Source organism: Galeopterus variegatus, unplaced genomic scaffold (genome assembly GCF_000696425.1).
Source record: "Galeopterus variegatus unplaced genomic scaffold, G_variegatus-3.0.2 Scaffold358, whole genome shotgun sequence".
Classification (NCBI taxonomy): Eukaryota; Metazoa; Chordata; class Mammalia; order Dermoptera; family Cynocephalidae; genus Galeopterus; species Galeopterus variegatus.
The window spans coordinates 313,945-328,749 of NW_007726469.1; the positions used below are offsets into that span (position 1 = coordinate 313,945).

The following is a 14,805-nucleotide window of genomic DNA, read 5'->3' on the forward strand; positions in this document are numbered from 1 at the left end:
AATTTCCACATGAGTTTTGGAGGGGACAACACATCCAAACTCCATCAGTGGCCAAGCCAGGACTAAAGTTCGGGTAGTTTTGACTCTAGAAATTGGACCCACGTACTAGTAATCTCCTCATGGTGTATTCTCTTTGTATGTACTGTGCTCCCTGGACACAACACACTCCCATATTATGGACATGGATCTTGAGGCCAGGGAAGTAACTTGCTAGGGTCTCCCAGCTAGTGGCAGAGCTGCTGGATCTGGTGTCCCACTCCTGGTCCCATCACTACATCACACTGCCTCTTGAGAATCCCTGCCAGCCTGTGCCCAGATCCAGGCTTGTCTCCAAGAGCAGCCTTGGATGGCACGTCCGGGTGAGACAGTGGCCTGGGGACTTTTGGTCCAGTTGCCCAGGTGGAAGCCACATCAGGCATCCAAATTTGTCCCTGCCAGGCCAGGGGGCTGAGTGGACTGAGGGGCAGGGTAGCTTGTTTTTGCCGCGACCACCCCTTACAGGCCCAGCAATGGCCCCCTCCCACCAGGGCCTCTGTGGTTGTCAGTCAGGCTGAGGCCTGGGCCAGCTTCCTCAGGAGTATGTGTCCAGGCCCTGCTCACTCCCCTGCAGCCCTATTGATGCAGTCATCCCCCATTCTCTGCCCTGAATGCAAGGACAGCGGCCCAAGCCTGATACACCTTGCACCAGTCCACACAACCCAGTCCAACATGGCACAAGGCAGCACCAGGAACAGCACTAGAAATACCATCTGGCTGAATGGTAGTTTCTTCTTTCTTTTTTCCAACGTGTGTAGAGGAGGCATTAGGGGAGAGAAGAACACAAAAGCCACAAAATCAAGAGCTAAGTTGGACTCAAAAGAAGGCACAGGAGAAGGCTGTGGGCAGCTTTGAGAAGGGCCCCTTGGAGCTGTTTCGGGTTGGCCTGGCCTTACGGGGGGCCAAACGGGGAGGGGCAGCACGAGAAGTGAGCAGTGCTCCAGATCAGCTCTGGACACTCCACAGGGACACAGGGTGGCCAGGGGCTGGCTCTGCTTGGAGCTCTCAAGAGAGAGTGAGGGCTGTATTTGAAAGCCACAGCCAGGTCGACAGAAAGGTGGGCATCGCATGCAGTCAGGAGAGAAGAAAATCCCTGTGAATGCCTGAAGCTGGGGCTCTCTGGGTTGCTGTGATGCACAGCCCAGGGGGTGCCGGGGCACACTTCATTCTAGAGGATACTTGGGCTCAGCGTCGGTGAAAAACTGGAGCAGGTCAAAAGGAATGGGAAAGGCTTCTTGTCCCAGTGAGGTGGACAAGATCGGAGAAGCAGACACACATTTTATTCTGCATGTATTCCTCTGTGCCCTGGACTGGTTTATTTTCTCCCCTTGTTCTGCAGCTATGATTCAGCTATTAAAGACCTTAAAGGGGCTTTGACTCAGCTTCGAGGGAACCAGCTGATAGACTACAAGATCCTGGGGCTACAGTTCAAGCTGTTTGCCTGTGAGGTAAGGAAGACAGGGCCCAGCCTGGGCAGTGGGTCGTGGCTGGACAGGCAGCTGATGGTTCAGCTGCACGGGGATCTGCTGACACCTCCAGGAGCTTGGGAAAGTCCTTTTGCCTCCTGTGCTTGGGACTCAGATGCTCGCTTGAGAAAAGACTCAATGGATCACTGCAGGGTCATCATGAAGTTATGAGTTACCTGAGGGAGTGCATTTTATTATCATGAGGCTCAAAGGACCATGCAAAAATGAGGCTTGCACGAGGGTGTTGGCCTGTGAGAGTGTTCATAGTAATTTGTATGTTGTGTTTAGCAATCAGGTGCACACGCTATTTGCTCAGCATTATACTAACAAATCCAGAATCATGGGTTCACTCCCCATGCACGACCCCCTGCAGCCTTGCTCAGTTCCCAGGCTACAGACCACACTCTGCTATTAATGGTTCTCACCCCGTGTGTTTACTTAATACTTAGAGAATGAGGATAGTTTGGCACAAGTATCTCTTCTTGGTCAAAGAACAGCTCAAAGCACACATTTAGGTAAAGGTTTCCATAAAGGACAACTTCTTTTCTATATTACTAAAAGGGAGAGACATGACTAGCTTTGACTTCGTAGGTTCATGTACTTTTTCCAACTAACTCTCCCCGCCTTGTCCCACCCCCAAATATATACCAGTAGCTTTAAGAACTAAAATGTCACAGATCTTTATTTAGAAGAATTGCTGTAGGTTCATGTACTTTTTCCAACTAACTCTCCCCGCCTTGTCCCACCCCCAAATATATACCAATAGCTTTAAGAACTAAAATGTCACAGATCTTTATTTAGAAGAATTGCTGAAAAAAAGTCCCCTTGCTTTAGTTTCTCAGGCACAAAAAGTCAAGTGTTCCCAGGGTGACTCAGGGCTAATAATAGAGTCCACAGCAGCCTGGGGCCCCTGGGGACGTGTGGCCCCATCCCAGTCCTGCAGCAGGCTAGCAACTTACTTCACTTCTCACAGCCTGGGCAGATGAGGCTTTGTGGTGGGAATTGGCTGGGTTTCCCAACCGTGGCACTAGTGATATGTTGGGTCAGACAATTCTTTACTACAGAGGGCTGTCCTGCACTGCAGGATCATAGCAGCATCTCTGGTACCCACTAGATGCCAGAAGTACCACCCCCCACTACTCCCCTCCCATGCCCAATGTCACAACCTAAAATATCTCTAGACATTGCCAGTCACCCCACCGAGAACCACTTGTTCAGATTAAAGGGTTGCTGGACCAAGTGGCTCCAGAAAAAGGATCGTGTCTCAGTGGAATCAAAGCAGAATTCCAGGAGAGAAACATCCACCTAGAGTTGAGGTTGAAATGATCTGAAGGATAGGAAATAGTGGCTGAGTGGGCCTCTCTGCAAGTAAGGCTGGCCTGCCCAGGGTCTAGAACCTTCTCTGCCCCATGGGACCCTCCAGTCATTTCCCTATTTATAATCTTGTTCTTCTCTTCCCACCACGGTATAACCCCAGCTTCTGAGAAGTCACACCACTTTTTTTGAAGTCTTCAGGTTTCTCTAGTCATTGAGTCATAAAAACTGGTGTAGGAAAAGGTCTTGAGAAGGTGGCTGGGAAACAAACAGGAAGTTGTAAGCATCCTTGAGTTCTCCTTTCATTTCGCACACATGGACACATGGTCAGGGGTGGACTGGGGCAGCCACCCAGGTATGCAGGAGACAGCGGTGCACAGAGGCTGAGAAACAGGCCTGGAAGAGTCCAGGTCTCCAACTCTGGGCTCAGTCCCAACCCCCATTTTCCTTCTCCTTTCATTTCGCACACATGGACACATGGTCAGGGGTGGACTGGGGCAGCCACCCAGGCATGCAGTAGACAGCGGTGCACAGAGGCTGAGAAACAGGCCTGGAAGAGTCCAGGTCTCCAACTCTGGGCTCAGTCCCAACCCCCATTTTCGAGTTCCATCCACTAACTCCATGAAGACACCAATCCAGCCGCCCATCCGTGTTGGGCAAGTTAGTGTCACTTGTTGGCCGGAGGCCTCAGTTCTTTGCCCTGTGAACTTCTCCCTAGGGCTGCCTGAGTCTTGTCATGACATGGCAGCTGGCTTCCCCCAGAGCAACTGATCCAAGAGAAAGTGAGATGGAGTGTCAACGACTTTTATAATCTAGCCTCAAATGTCACCGCCTCATTTCTGTGGTATCCTACCTTTTACTTCTTTCAGTCGAGTGGTTTTTTTAAATCTCGCTGATGTATCCAAAAGATTATTTGATTCTGTGTGTAAGTGGTGAAGCATAATAGTTAAACAAACACTCACGAACCTACAACCCAACTCAAGACCTAGAAAATTCTGACTGTTGTAGAATTTGCTACTCCCTCCCCACTCCAGGTGAAGCACTTCCCTGGGTTCGGTGGCTAAGTCTCTTCCCAGCTCCATTGGACATTTGTCCATAGAGTTTTCTCATGTGCATTGCTATATTACACTCTTGTCACTCATGTGGTGCAGGCTGGGGTCCATCGGTGCTGGTGCAGGACAATGCATCTGGAACCCTCTCCCCACCCTGCACCTGTCCAGCATCTCAGCCTGGGCTCAGTAACAGGAACTGGACTGGGAGGCCATCTACCCGTATTTTATTCCCGACTCTGCCTCTGCCTCTTCAAGGGGCCTTGAGCAAATCACTCTTCTCTATACTAAAACAACACAATAGTTCTTGCCTCCTCCTGACCTATCTGATTACTGGGAGAATGCACATGGTATTAGATTTATGCATTAAATGTTTTCCTAACACCATGCTCATGCTTGACATATTCAGTAGCAAGAATTATACTATATTTTAGATATTCCCAGGAGATCTAGGAAGGGGAGAAATGTCACCAGGCAACATTCCCAGAGTATACGTGTAAGCCCTACCTGGGCACCGTGATTTGGAGTCATCTCAAGTTTTATGTTGTGGCCTATGCTTTTCTAGGTGTTATATAATATTGCTTTAATGTACGCCAAAAAAGGGGAATGGAAAAAGGCTGAAGAGCAGTTAGCATTGGCTACGAGAATGAAGTCTGAGCCCAGACATTCCAAAATCGACAAGGCCACAGAGTGTGTCTGGGTAAGTGTATTGATTCGGGTGGTGAGAGGATTTCATTGGATTCTTATTTTTTTCAGAGGACATGCAGACTGGGAAACCATAAACCGGTGCTTTTACTTTTCTGTGAGTTATGGGCAACACTGATCTTTCAGCATACTTCCATTCAAGATCTTGAATTTGTTCTGAGAAGCCAAGGCCTAGAATATGGGACAGCAGAGCCCCTGCATCACAAGGCAGCACAGGGGAGCTGGAGGCGGGGGGCTGGAGCAGCACCGTGCAGCCTCAAAGCACTGCGAGGGCAGAGGCCATGTCTACTTGCTTACCATTGAGTAATAATGGCTCTCAACAAAACGTATTGATTCCGTGAATGGATGGTAACAATTATCCATAGTTTGTGCACATTTGGGAATGAAGCTAGTTTTAAATAAGATTTTTTAAACACCAGGAAGAAGAGGGCTCAAGTGAGTCTTTCTACTCCGGTCCACATCAGCAAACACCAGTCCCAGGAGAGCACTGTCATGGGCCTTGCTGTGACAGAACCCCACAGATGCCCCACAGAGGGGAGAGGGACAGTTCCCCCAGGAAAAGAGGGTTTTGGCCAAATAACTACCAAACAACGTCCACACAGCCTCTCAGCATAAGGTGTTCTTGAAGCCAACTGTTCCTACCTTCAAACCCTAAAATAATAACAAGATCGGTCTTTACAAATTTGGAAAAAGTGCTTTTGTGAGGTTATCTCACATGGATCCTTGGGTCCATTCTGCGAGGGAGGCAGGACAAGCCCCATTTTCAGATAAGGAAACACTGTGCGCCTGCGTTGCAGAAGCAGAAGCTGTACGAGCCAGTGGTGATCCCTGTGGGCAGGCTGTTCCGACCGAACGAGAGACAAGTGGCTCAGCTGACCAAAAAGGATTACCTCGGCAAGGCTACGGTAGGCGCGGTCGCTCGGCTTGCTCTGGGTCTCCTGCGGCCTTAGCCGTGTGCAGCAAGGGGCAGGGACTCTTAAGAAGAGGGGTGGCAACAAGAAACTCGTCACTGTGTGCAGGTCTGACTGGGAGACGGGCAGATGCTTCTAATTTATTTTCTCCAGGCTCCTCTCACTCCTGCCTTCCAGCCTGACCCTGGGCGGGAGCCACCAGCTACTCACCAGGTGCTGAGTCTGGGGGACTGATCCAATGGAAAGAAAACACAGCTCTGAGGAGCTCACTAAAGGTGGAGAGAACATGCTAGGCCAGCAAGGGATCCTCTTAGTTTACTTCTCCCTGTAGTGCACTTCTCCATGATCTGAGGATTCTCTCCCTGCTTCCACAGCCCTTTGATTAGACTCCTTCTTAAACTGGACTCCTTCTGAATCCAGGTCTTACATCCTTTCAGACATGAACCAAAGTGAGTCAGCAGTCCCCTTCCAAAAGTGCATTTGACTTTGACACATTTATAGGGCTAAAGTTGCCCCTTGCCTGGATAACTGGGTCTGGCACAGTAACAGAGGTCAAGAGAGCCTGGATTAATGGAAACACTCCAAATATCCATCCGTGAATGAATGGATAAACAAAATGTGGTATATACATACAATGGGATATTAGCTGTAAAAAGGAATGGAGTAAGGAACCATGCTACACATGAATGGACTATGAAAGCATTATGTTGTGTGAAAGAAGCCAGACACAAAGGGCCACATGTCATAGGCAAATCTAAAGAGAGAGAAAACAAATTGGTGGCTGCCAGGTTAGGAGGAGAAGGAATGTGGATTAACTGCTTAATGGATATAGCATTTTCTTTTGGGATAGTGAAAATGTTTGATAACTAGAGGTGGTAGTTAACAACATTGTGAATGTACTAAATGATGCTGAATTGTTCACTTTTTTTTTCCTTTTTGTCTTTTTTCGTGACCAGCAACGGATCACAACCCTCGGTGTCGCGCCCGCACCTCGCTCAGCCAATGAGTGGCCGGTCTGCATGTGGGATCCGAACCCTCGGCGGGAGCGCCACTGCGCTCCCAACAGCGCACTGCAGCAGTGCGCCACCGGGCTCAAAAAAATCCTGGAAAATAGAATTTAAAGCGGCCCTGAATTGTTCACTTTACTTTTTAAAATTTTTTTCCTTTTTGTCTTTTTTTGTGACCGGTAATGGGATCGCAACCCTTGGTGTTGCACCCGCACCGCGCTCAACCAGTGAGCGGACCGGTCTCTATATGGGATCCAAACCCTTGGCGGGAGCGCCACCACACTCCCAAGAGCTGCACTCTACCGAGTGCGCCACCGGGCCGGCCCCATGAATTGTTCACTTTTTTTTTCCTTTTTGTCTTTTTTCGTGTCCAACAACGGACCGCAACCCTCAGTGTTGCGCCCGTACCGGACCGGGACCGGCAACGGGATCGCAACCCTCGGTGCTGGCGGGAGCGCTGCTGCGCTCCCAAGTGGCGCACTGTAGCAGTGCGCCACCGGGCCAGCCCGAATTGTTCACTTTAAAGTGGTTGATTTGATGTTACATGAATTGCACCTCAATAAAAAAAAATTAAGAGAGAGAGAGTGATGGGCCGGCCCGGTGGCGCACTGCTACAGTGCGCCACTTGGGAGCGCAGCAGCGCTCCCGCCGAGGGTTCAGATCCCACATACAGACCGGTTCCCGCTCACTGGCTGAGCGAGGTGCGGGCGGGCGCAACACCAAAAAAAAAAAAAAAAAAAAGAGAGAGAGTGAGCCTGGGTTGAGGGAGGGGGCAGGTACTAGTTTCTTCAGTTGCTGGAACTTCTAATCTAGAGGATAATTAATCTAATCCTTAGCCACTGTCCACTTCTAGATCCAGGTACAAGTAAGCTTGGATCCAGGGAGTAAGAAAGGAGGTAATCTTGGGGAAAAACACAGAAGATGGGAAAACAGTCCTGGCAGAGCTTCATACCCTCCTGTCCTTGATTTCAGGTCGTGGCGTCTGTGGTAGATCAAGACAGTTTCTCTGGGTTTGCCCCTCTGCAACCACAGGTGAGTTAGTCCCGACCTCCTTGAATCTAGGTTTCCAGAGCTTTCCGGGGCGTATCCAACTGGGGAAGATATTTGTGCTGAGCTGCCTTATTGTAAGGGCTCCTTCCCTGGCCCCTCAGTGTGGCTGAGTGTCTGCCTGCGCATGCTCAGTCCCAGGTTGCATGGCTAGTAGGGGAATCAGGAAGTGTCAGGTTTAACCTCAAGTCCTTTGAAGCCAACTCTCCTGCTTCCCCTAAAAATGCCATCTTTCCTTCTCTAAGTTCTGAGAGGTCTGTTGATCGTCTCACTGGAAGACTCGACCATTCTTTCAGAAAACTGAAACCTCAGTTATGGAAGGCTTTTTAACAAAACCCACTCTTCTTGGGTTCAGGGGCTAGTGGGGAATCCCTCAGGGCTTGGGCTTGAGACCATGGGCTCTCCTGGCTCCATCTTCCTGCCGTGTGCAGGCAGTTAGTTCCCCTGGGAACACAGGCAGGACACCCACAGTGAACCAATTTTTCAGCCCAAGCTGAGCCTGGAGAGATGGTCCCAGATGAACTGGATGACAGTGAGTCTAGATATGCAGGCAGCTTCCTCATGAAGGGAGGAAGGTAAAAACAGGTTGAAGAAAATACGAGTTCTGTTGCAGTGGAACCGTAACGGGCAACAGCACTGGTCAGAACCAGCAGAGGGAGGGTTTTCTGAGCCTGGGCACCTATGCTCCAGTCTGCACACACCCTGGACACTCCCCAGGACTGGACTGACTGCCTAGCCAGGTCAGGATGGTTACTGCTGGCTCAGAATGTGACCAACACAGGGGCTCTGGAGGGTGGGGTGAGCAAGCATATGGACTCCTTGATCTATTTCTTCACAGTAGAGTTGAAGAAAGCCTTGCTGACGTCCCTTGGGCTTCAGTTCAGCAAGGGGACTACAAGAGCGGAAAGAAGCCCAGATAATTGGACTGTATATTTAGTGTAGAACAGGGAATGTATATTGAAAGGAGATTCTCGCCTGGTCAGTGAATCCTGAGTTGATTTTAAATATTCTCAAGTCATATAATATAGCATACATTAATTATAAAACAGAGCTCTCGGAAACTGTCCTGGGAAAAGGACAGAGCTCAAGGTCAAAAGCACTCCTGTGACACTGTGTTGCTCTGTAACAGCTAACGTTCTCCACAAACCAGCTCTGGCTCAAGATGAATTGCTGCGCTAGTGAAACCTGTACCCAGGGAACTGATGGGAGGTGTTATTTTCCAGTGTTCAGTCAGGGTGCCCTGTGCCCTGTCCCTAGACACTGTTCCCATCAGCCAGAAATGCGTTCTTTAATTTTCTGGTCTAGAAGAATGCTCAAATTACCATTAATAGTCTGTTCTCTCTCCCCCTCCTTCCTTCATTGTCCTTCCCTTCTGCATTTCTCCTGAATGTTCAATAGGCAGCTGAGCCTCCACCCAGACCCAAAACCCCAGAGATCTTCAGGTAAGTTAGACTTAGATTCATGTGCAGAATATCAAAGCTCCAAGCCTAAACCGATGGCAATAAAGGGAGTGAGGAAGATGAAGCTGGGGTCAGGGTTGAAATCTCATGGAATTTCTAGGATGTTAGGCTCCTTCTGGTTTCAAGGTTAGAATGGAATGATACAGTGGGGATGGGAGTCTTGACCAGCAGGACCTGGCTGCAGTTTCACCGTGACCCAGGGTCTCCATGCCAGCATGCACAGCCATCCATATCGTGAGGGGTGCTGAGGTTCAGCAGTGTCCCCTGGAACACAGCCACCCTGGGGATCAGGAGGCTGACCTAAGGGTCAGAGTTCAGTTTTGCACTGGCTGCAGCCCACTCTGCAGAGGGCAAGGCAGAGCTCTCTGGAATCAAGAAGCCAGAATCATGTCCCCTTTCCTGTGGGGTTGTTTTCCACTCCCTATAAGCATACGTTTTCTGAAAAAATAAGAGGAAGGACTCAAGAAGAGGAAGTCATTCTTCTGTAAGATGAGAAGCAAAGAGTGACATAACCTATGGCTTTCTTAAGAATTCCCTCTAGAACGAAGCAAGCCTAACTCCCCCACCCAATCAAGGAGTGAAAAAAGTGAAAAAAAGTACCAAAGCCACTAAAAAACGAGGGGGCTGGACCAACCCATTCCTGAGCTCTGTCCACTAGAAGAGTCTGTAGTCCTTACATGAACAGACAGGATGTTTGGAAACAAAAGGAAGGGCTGACAGGAAACACTGGGGAGTGAACGGAGGGAGCCTGAAACCCGAGTACGTGGGCAGCCTGAGGTCACCCATCCCTAAGTGGCACAAATCAGACGCCCCGGAGCCTAGAGGAATAAAGCCAGTCCTGAGGAAGTGGTAGAGGGGAAAGGACACTACTTAGCGCAGCAAGGCGGCCTCGGAATCCTCGGAATCCTGTGCGTACCTCCCTGTGCGTGCCTTGCTCACCCACGTCGCTCTTCCTCCGGTCCCCGTCCCCAGGGCCTCCCCAGCACAGCTCTAGGTTACTTCCCCTTCCTCCTCCTCCACTCATCCTCCTCACCCAGCTGGCTCTCACCTGACTTCCACCTCCTGTCGTCCCCTTGCCACACTTGCCTGACCCGCCCCAGCCCAGACTGGGGAGCTGGCCAGGATTAACCAGCCAGGAACTTTCCAGAAGAGAAGGGAGGGCAAGGACTGTAAAGCCTCATTATCTTGTGTTGTGTTGTTTTGTTTCTTTTATTCTTGTCCCACTGCATATATGGCCATGAAGCACATTCACATGAGATTTCCTACCTTGTCCTCTTGGGAGCCCAGGTGGGCAAGCACCCTGCTCAGGGTCACATGGACAGTTAGATGTGGAGGTAGAGCAAGCCTGGAGCAAAATCTCTGGCTCCGAGTCCATTGCGCTGGTCCCGTAACTCAGGGTGGAGGGATGTGGTCCAAGCTAAACAGTGAACTGGATCTTGTGACTACCCCCCTGCAGGGCTCTGGAAGGGGAGGCTCACCGTGTGCTGTTTGGGTTTGTGCCTGAGACACAAGAGGAGCTCCAAGTCATGCCAGGGAACATTGTCTTTGTCTTGAAGAAGGGCATGGATAACTGGGCCACAGTCATGTTCAACGGGCAGGTATTCAGGGGATCAGGAGGTGGTGCTCATGGGCATGGGATCCTGGCAGAGCTTTGTGCAGAGCAGTATCTGCTAACTTCTTTGTAGACCAGCCAAGTTCTTTTGTTTGTTTGCCATCACTCACCCACAGCTCTGGCTGTTCAGTGGTATGGGTATTATGAGCACATCTTTATTTTCTCCTTTCTAATTCTGTGATGTTGAACTGCAGAAGGGGCTTGTTCCCTGCAACTATCTTGAACCAGTTGAGCTGCGGATCCATCCTCAGCAGCAGCCCCAGGTAATGTACTGACCCATTTCCTGGGAGAGGGCTAAGGCCTGACCCATTTCCTCCCGCCATTTGCAGATCGCTCCCTGGAGGGGAGATGAGCAGTATGAAGGAGGTGCTGTCATGATCATTGGAGACTCTCTAGTCCTGAGCCCACCTTGAGTTGGCACCAGCTGCACAGAGCTGAACCCAGAGAGGAGGGGAAAAACCAAGATGTATGAGTGGACACATCTGTAGTGCCCACTAGGCCCATCCACCTGTGTGACGACTCCTGGTCAGAGATGACATGGGAAGCAAAGCCTACAGTATAGGAGTATAACCCCCTTGAACATGAGGGTTAGGTCTTCCCAAATAAGTCCTCTTTGCCTGGAAGAATAGTTAATGTGTCAGCTGGTATGATGCCGTTAAAAATATGATGTCTGTTTTAGAGCACTGAATCAGAGTGGGCCTTGCCAGCAACCAGTAACTACTTCAGAAGCTGCCTCTACCTCTTCCATCACCCCTCAAAGGCCTGTCCTTTTGCCAGGCCTGGGGAGTGGTCTTTGTTGGATGTGAGCAGCCATGTAAATGATCTATCTGATGGCAGAATAGCCTGTCTCTCTTCAGACTGTGCAACCAGTTGTATATGGGCTTGAGCCCCCTGGTCAGTCACTACATCCAGATGCTTTGAAAAAGGTTCAAATGCCATGCAAATGAGAGGTGGAATGTTTCCCTTCTAGGGTCCTGTGCAGCTGAAACAAAAGCTCAATGTCTTACCCCATCTCCAGTGGATTTCAAAGATAGCTGGAAGGGATGATAAAGTGCCAAGAACATTTTTGGGGGGGATAGGATTCTTATTTCTATTATGATTTTTGCTTTCATCAGGACAACCATGCATTTCCTTTTAACCAACATTTTCCTTTGTCTTCCTTCAATGTTACCACCATCCCAACTTTTAGGAACTCATTTGCATCTGGCTCCTTTCCACAGAGGTCTGCAGAGTCTCTTCTCACCCCCACCCCTGCCTGAGAACTTTGAATGAAGGTTCTGACCATCTTTTTCTGTCATTTCCAGGAGGAAACCTCCCCGGAGTCTGACATCCCAGCTCCTCCCAGTTCCAATGCCCCTGGAAGACCCCAGTTGTCACAAGGTTAGTGGCCCTGGAGCAACATGCTAGGTCTGGGCACACTCCAAGCTGCTTCCTCACTAAGAGCTATTTTCCCAGACTTCCAGGAAATTCTGGTTTCTCCTTCTCCCAACATGCCACTTAGTTTATGACCACACAACCCCAGAACCCCCTCTCTCCTGCACCAACCACACACCCAAAATATGAAATCGATGCTCTCACTCCCTGCCTACTCCAGAATACTCACGGGGCTTGGTTGAATACAGCTGGTTTCTGAGGGGCAGTGAGTGTCACCACTCAAGTAGTCACCAAACGCCTCATTCATTAAGTACTGAAACCATGTCCTAGGAAGAAGGGTTGAAGTAATGGCACATGTTTACCTGAGAGGGACATGAAGTGGCTCTTTGCAAATGTCTGAGGAGCTGTATCTAGAAGAGAAACTGTTCTGCAGAGTCCTGAGGTGTGGACAAAGAACCAATGGGCTAATGTGAAAGGGAAATTTTTTCTCCAATATGGATCTCTCCTAATGCCGAGAGAGCTGTCTTGGGAAGCATTATCATGGGCTTTTTGTCACTAGTGTAATTTAAGCAGATTCTGGATAAGGGCTTGGTAGAGATGCATTGAATAGGTGGGCTGTCCAGACTCTAGATCAATGATTGCCACGCCCACCTGATATCAGAATCACTGATGCCCCTTCCCCATATTTATTTTAAAAAATTTCAAACCTACAGAAAAGTTGAATAGAGAACAATAAACACCAGAATGCCTTTCCCCTGACTCACCAACTGTTAACTTTTTGCACCATTACTTGTCTCGCTCCTCACTTGATACATAATTTTTCCCCCCCGACTCACTTGAGTAAATTACAGACTCATGACACTTCACCCTACCCTTCAGTACAGAGCTCCTGCATAACCACAATACAATCGTTGTTTATCTAGAACATTTAATGTTGATATACTACCATTCTATAATGTATATTCCATATTCAAACTTCTCCAACTGGCACCGCCCCCCCACACACACACGTCTTTGGTAGCTTTTTTATCTTTTTTGTCTAAGGACTCATTAAGGGTCACATATAAACCTAGGAAGATTTTAAGAATACAGATCCCTTGGCCTTTGGTTCTGATTTTTTAGGACTCAAATTGGGCTTGGGAACTTGTATTTTTAGAAGAAACCTCCCAAGTTATTCTAATGATTATCTGGGTTTGAGATCAGTGGTTATTTTTGATGATGCAGCCCCCACAGTAGTTATCTTTATGCACATTTCCTTTATATATGCATGCTACTATGCTACTATATCATGCACATTAGAAAACATCCACACAAATAAAGGACAAGGTAAAAATAAGCGATTCTAATATTTCTTCTTGTGCCCCTGCCTCATCTCACACTCCTGCTTTTCACTGCTTTGCATCCCACTGGTTTAAATGACCTTTGGGATCCTGCTAATCCCAAGGATTGGTGAGGATGTGCTGGTCCTTTGATGATTATTTATAGGTTCTGGGTTCATGTGTGTTCATGACCTTCACATTTCCCCAGAGTGAGATTTTCTCCATAGTTTACTAAGGTTAATAACCACTCCAGAGATTAAAGGGTAAGAAGCTGGGTGCCCTGTTCTAAGGGGTTTCATTCTGTGTATGGCCAGGGACTGGCCAAGAGTGTTCATTCACTACCTTTTGTTTTACTCCCTACCTTTTCCATTTAGGTCAGAAACAAAAAGAAGAGCCCAAGGTAACATTTTTTCTTCGTACTGTTTCAAGTGGTAGAAGATGGAAGAGCTTGGGCCGTCCACTGCGGGCATGTCTCTTTGGATTACAGGGAGCCCTAATGGAAGGGTCAAGCCAGTTGTCACCTTACACACAGTCTATGGGCTAGGGATCCCTCAACAACCTGCTTCACCCCCATGCACACATTTCCTACAAGCCTATAGCTGGTGGGCCAGAGCTCGCTCAGTAGGAATTCCTGTCCAAGGAAGAGTTGAGCTAGGGGACCTCTGAAGGCTTTCGAGGGCACTATGAAACCAGTTACTTATTGGTCTCTCCCTGCTGCATGGGGTACTATTCCCTGTGCTGATTAAAGCTATGGTGATCCAAGATGTTACTGAGAGAAAGCCTCACACACTCAGAAGTTCCCTTTGTTTCCTCCTCCCTCAGGAAGTAAAGCTCAGGGTCCCCATGCCCTACACACTCAAGGTGCACTACAAGTACACGGTGGTCATGGAGACTGAGCCCGGGCTCCCCTACAGCCAGGTCCGGGACATGGTGTCTAAGAAACTGGAGCTTCTGCTGGAACACACTAAGCTGAGGTGAGCTCCACGCAGGCAGCAGTTAGGGGTATAGCTGGGGACCTTGCGCTGGCCTGGAGGACAGAAGAGGAGGATGATTTTTGTGCTGATGTTCACTGACTTGGTTCCTACTCATCCTTACCCAGCTATCGGCTTCAGGACAGCAATGAGCTGGTGCCCCTTTCAGAAGATAGCATGAAGGATGCCTGGGGCCAAGTGAAAAACTACTGCCTGACTCTGTGGTGTGAGAACACTGTGGTGAGTGCAGTGAGCCCAGTGACACTCAAGGTCATGTTCCCACCGCGCCACTTCCTTAGCAGCAATTCAACATTTACGAAGCACCTTCTCTGTGCCAGGCCCTATGCTTGGTGTTGAGGATACAGGGGGCAACGAGTCCCAGTTCTGCTCCCTCTTATCTGCATCCTCACCCCAGGAGCAGCCAGGAGAGGGTTGCCACAAGACACGAACAGGCCCAGGAGCCCACGGAAAGCCTGAGCCCCTTCCATGGCTACCATACTTAATTGTGTCAAGCATTATGCCTATCACTGTCAA

The 14,805-nt window shown here is 49.2% G+C and overlaps 1 protein-coding gene across 3 annotated transcripts in view; it reads left to right on the plus strand.

Moving 5' to 3' along the window:
- The window catches only part of NCF2 (neutrophil cytosolic factor 2), a 31,617-nt gene that overhangs the window by 10,496 nt on the left and 6,316 nt on the right, over nucleotides 1-14,805 (plus strand). The window contains exons 3-13 of one of the 3 annotated variants that reach the window (XM_008567941.1): nucleotides 1,376-1,484; nucleotides 4,431-4,565; nucleotides 5,368-5,475; nucleotides 7,461-7,520; nucleotides 8,934-8,977; nucleotides 10,452-10,593; nucleotides 10,802-10,870; nucleotides 11,912-11,987; nucleotides 13,675-13,700; nucleotides 14,123-14,274; nucleotides 14,400-14,511. In XM_008567941.1, coding sequence (XP_008566163.1) covers nucleotides 1,376-1,484; nucleotides 4,431-4,565; nucleotides 5,368-5,475; nucleotides 7,461-7,520; nucleotides 8,934-8,977; nucleotides 10,452-10,593; nucleotides 10,802-10,870; nucleotides 11,912-11,987; nucleotides 13,675-13,700; nucleotides 14,123-14,274; nucleotides 14,400-14,511 — 1,033 coding nt within the window. The remainder of the gene's footprint in view (nucleotides 1-1,375; nucleotides 1,485-4,430; nucleotides 4,566-5,367; nucleotides 5,476-7,460; nucleotides 7,521-8,933; nucleotides 8,978-10,451; nucleotides 10,594-10,801; nucleotides 10,871-11,911; nucleotides 11,988-13,674; nucleotides 13,701-14,122; nucleotides 14,275-14,399; nucleotides 14,512-14,805) is intronic. The other 2 variants (XM_008567942.1, XM_008567943.1) reach the window with 2 other exon arrangements.